Below are 4,032 nucleotides of genomic sequence, written 5' to 3' on the forward strand. Positions count from 1 at the left end.
TAAATCTGATTATATTGAAATGAGTTTTATTTAGAGCATAAAACCCAACAGCTATATCCGTCCAGTCTTGGAGCCTTGCTTGCTGGGATACTAAATACGACCATTTTAACCTCTTCTAGTGTATTGGCTGTAGTAAGCAACTGAACATGTTGCTCCGTGATACATGGGCCTCTTCTAATTAATTTGGGGTCTACAGTTCTCCTATTAATAATCCGAGTACTCAATAAGTTCTGATAGAACTCAAGAAATGCCTTGGTTAAGCCCTAATGATCATCTAATATCTTGCCATCTACAACTTAAATGGATAAAATTCTGTTTTGACATCGCCTCTCTCTGATGCTAGAATGGAATAAAGCCAAATTTTCATCACCATCCTTTGACCAATTGATCCTAGACTTCTGTTGTAAAAACAAACAGTAATCTTTATGCACTTTAACATACAGTTCCTTGGCCTCCAATTCCTGAATCTACACATCAATGTCTAAAGGGTTTTGGTGAAGCAACCCTTGAATCTCCAGTAAGTCTTTCTTTGCTTTCATCTCTGCTGCTTGAATATCAGAATAAGATTCTTTATTCAACTTTCTAAAGGAGGATTTTAAGGCCTTCAATTTCGAAACGACTTGATACATTTTTGTAACAACAACATTTTGCTCCCAAATCCTCTTTATGTCCTGATGATATCTTAGGCGTGAAGTCCACATTCAAAAGTATTTAAAAGGTTTTTTTTCCACTAGGGAATTCAGGATAAATGTTTAATACAGCTGGAGTATGATCGAAAATGCCTTCATTAAGAAATATAGCTTCAACCATTGTAAACATATCCAACAACGATTGATTAGCCAAAACTCGATCAATCTTGGAGTAAATTCTATCCCTTGCTTGTTGCTTGTTGCACCACGTGAAAAAACATCCACTACTTTTGATAACTGAAATTTGGCAATCATTTACACAATCTAAAGAAGCAGTAGATGTGCCAATCTTAGCTCTTTTACCAATTCTCTCTTCTTTATAAAGGATGTCATTAAATTCCCAAACACTATCCAAGGATGTTTTCTTGCTATGCTTCGAAGATCATTTCATAGAACTTTCCTCCCATGTTCATCATTAAAACCATAAAAAAAAAGTAATAAAGAAATTATACCTTTTGTTTATAGTCTCAACATGAAGATGTATCAATTGACTAGTACATTTAAGGATACTAGTATTGAATAAGAGAGGATTCCAAGCAATGATTATTATACAACCTTTATGCCATGCTAAATTTGACGTGAAACACCAACCTAGAAACATTCTTTGGTATAAGTCTCCAAGTTTTGGAGGCTTAACCCTTGTCTCGAGGAGACCAACCAAACCAGCTTTTTGAGATGCAATAAATTGCTTTACAGTGTGTTTCTTATGCTGGTTGTTGATTCCTCGGACATTCCAACATATTATTTTATCCATTAACAAGAGAGGGACCTCCCCCTCTCTTGTATTCCCCTGTTGTATCTCAGATTGACTTTCCCCTACAATTGCCTTGTCCTCTTGACCTTCCCCTATTTGCACCAAAGCCTGAAAAGAGTTTGATGTTGAAGGCTGTTTGATAGGCTCCTTCTCCTTAACATTCCAGCCTTTAACAATTGGTTGGAATGCCTCAGTATTATATTTCCCAACATCTATGTTGCTTGCTGGTTTTTTTGTTTCTTTTTTAAACACCCACTCCTGAAGCTTCCCCTCTTTCTTCCTATAGTCACTTGTCTCATGTCCCATTCCTTTGCAATTTTCGCAAAGGATTGGTTTCCATTGATAAGAGACCTTAATAGGTACATTAGAGTCATATTCATTCTCAAAATATATGGTATGAGGAAATTCCTGGTGAATAGATACCTCGATTAGCACCCTAGGGTAACTAAGCTTATCTCGTTCCTTTGTCACTGCATCCACCATTGTTGGCTCCCCAACCTGCCCAATAATTTTTAATAGAGACTTTTCCCCACACTATTTAAGTTCCAAATCATCCATTGTTACCCAAACCGGGACCCTAATAACATCCTCCTTTTTGAAATCCACATTTGGATCCCAAGCTTTCATAATGACTGGTCGTTTGTTGAAGAATATCTAGCCACCATTTAGAACCGTATCTCTATCTTCAACATCATGAAACCTTATCAAGAAAATACCAAAGGAAAGAAAGCCTACCTTATCGATTTTATCCTTCAAGAGTTGCCTTGCAACTCCATCCAGAACATTCAAAGGAGGATTGGCTCCAAGAATGTAGCATACAAGAGATGAATTCCAGAATGAGATCTCCTCTTTAATGTCATCTAGAGTAATCTTGATCTGACTTTTTTTGTTCGAGTTCTCAAATGATACAGACTGGATCCTAACCACACTCCCAGAATGCAGGACTGTAGGTGTATTATGGATACCTTTTGAAACCTCTTTCGAACAGTCCATATTTACTTCCAGGAAGAAGTTAACATCTCGTTTTACTTCTTGATGTTGCAGTATCACATTCAGGGAAAACCTAGGTGAGAGAGGTTCTGGAAAGCAATCGTGCAAGTTAGAATTAAGCACCGGAGCATTTGTTAATTGATCCTCTTCTTCATTAGAAAATTCCATTGGTTCCACTCCAAATACTTCGTCCATTGACTTGGTTTTCTTCGCATCAGCTGAGGAATCAGGACCTCTTTTGTTCTTCTTCACAATAGTTTTCAGCTTCCCCTGCATCATAGATCTTGTTTTCACCATGGCACCAGCTCAGAGTGAGAGCTGCAAGAACATAGAGAGAGAGAGAGAGAGAGAGAGAGAGAGAGAGAGAGAGAGAGAGAGAGAGAGAGAGAGAGAGAGAGAGAGAGTTGTAACACAATAAGTTTTTTTTCCCAAATATTTTATTCTTTTTTAATCCATATAATTTAGCCCTAAGCCCTAGTTGAAACACTATAAAAGGAACACGATGCCCTCGCTCATCTACTTTTTTGATAATTTAACTATTGCCTTTAACCTAGATGAGAGAGTTCCTTCTAAAGAGATTTCACCTCCTTCATTGTGGTGTGGAGCCGATTGAATTGTCCTAAGCATAGTTTTATTTTATGGCTCTCCATGCTACAAAGATTGAAGACAAAGAATAGAGTGAAGATTTATAGACTTGAGATTGATAGCAGCTGCCATTTATGCAACAGTAATGTAGAAGAGAGTGTTGATCACCTCTTTTTTGCTTGCTCTTTCACCCGAGAATTCTTTGATTTGGTTAAAAATTGGTTGGGATGGAAGACTAGTGTTCAAACTATTGAAAAGGCTGTATTGTGGCTTGGAAAAGCTAGGATGAGAAAGCTCAAGAGAGGTGTGTACACAGCTGCTCTTGCTGCCCTGATTTACCAACTGTGGATCTGCCGAAACCTTAAGCTTTGTGAGGGTAAAGAGAATAATCGTAGGGTGATTTTTCAACAAGTACAAAATGTAACTAAGAATAGAGTATCATGTATTTGGCCAAAGAAAGCCTCTAATTGTGACAAAGTGTGGTTTGATTCATTGTAAAGTGTTGTTTGTGTCCTTGTAAAGTGTACATAGTTTCGAAGTGAGGTCCTCTCTTTTTATTTGAGGATGCTCTTTGGATGTATAATTGGTTGTTTGGAGTAATGAAATCATCTTATTCATCAAAAAAAAAAAAAACTTGAGTGATAAAGTACCATGCCCACACATAGCAAGTTAAGTACTCAATCATAGTGAGTAAGACGGTGGTAACCAAACCCAAAGGAGAGAAAGAGATCCAGGTTTAGATCTTGATAATACTTTGATACAGAAAGGAATCAAGGGCTAGAGATTTGAACGAAAGGAGTCATTATATTTTGTTGTAATCAATGTAAGGTTTTCTTAACCATATGTGTTTAATTTCATTTTTTAGAGAATTCATATTTAAGATGTTAATCAACATACTTGTTAGTAAATCTAGATCTTGGTAAAATATTTCCAACAAATTATTAATTAACATCCAAATACACTATATTTTAAAATAGAGTGCAATTACTAGGGTAATAATTGCACTATCTAATT

At 36.6% G+C, this 4,032-nt stretch overlaps 1 protein-coding gene across 1 annotated transcript; it reads left to right on the forward strand.

Annotated features, from left to right (window-relative positions):
- Positions 1 to 3,081: 3,081 nt before the first annotated feature.
- LOC133031363 (uncharacterized) lies at positions 3,082 to 3,516 on the forward strand. Its single transcript, XM_061104847.1, has one exon. The coding sequence runs from the start codon at positions 3,082 to 3,084 to the stop codon at positions 3,514 to 3,516; it is 435 nt and encodes a 144-aa protein (XP_060960830.1).
- The last annotated feature ends 516 nt before the right edge of the window (positions 3,517 to 4,032 follow it).

Source organism: Cannabis sativa, chromosome 9 (genome assembly GCF_029168945.1).
Source record: "Cannabis sativa cultivar Pink pepper isolate KNU-18-1 chromosome 9, ASM2916894v1, whole genome shotgun sequence".
NCBI classification, from domain to species: domain Eukaryota; kingdom Viridiplantae; phylum Streptophyta; class Magnoliopsida; order Rosales; family Cannabaceae; genus Cannabis; species Cannabis sativa.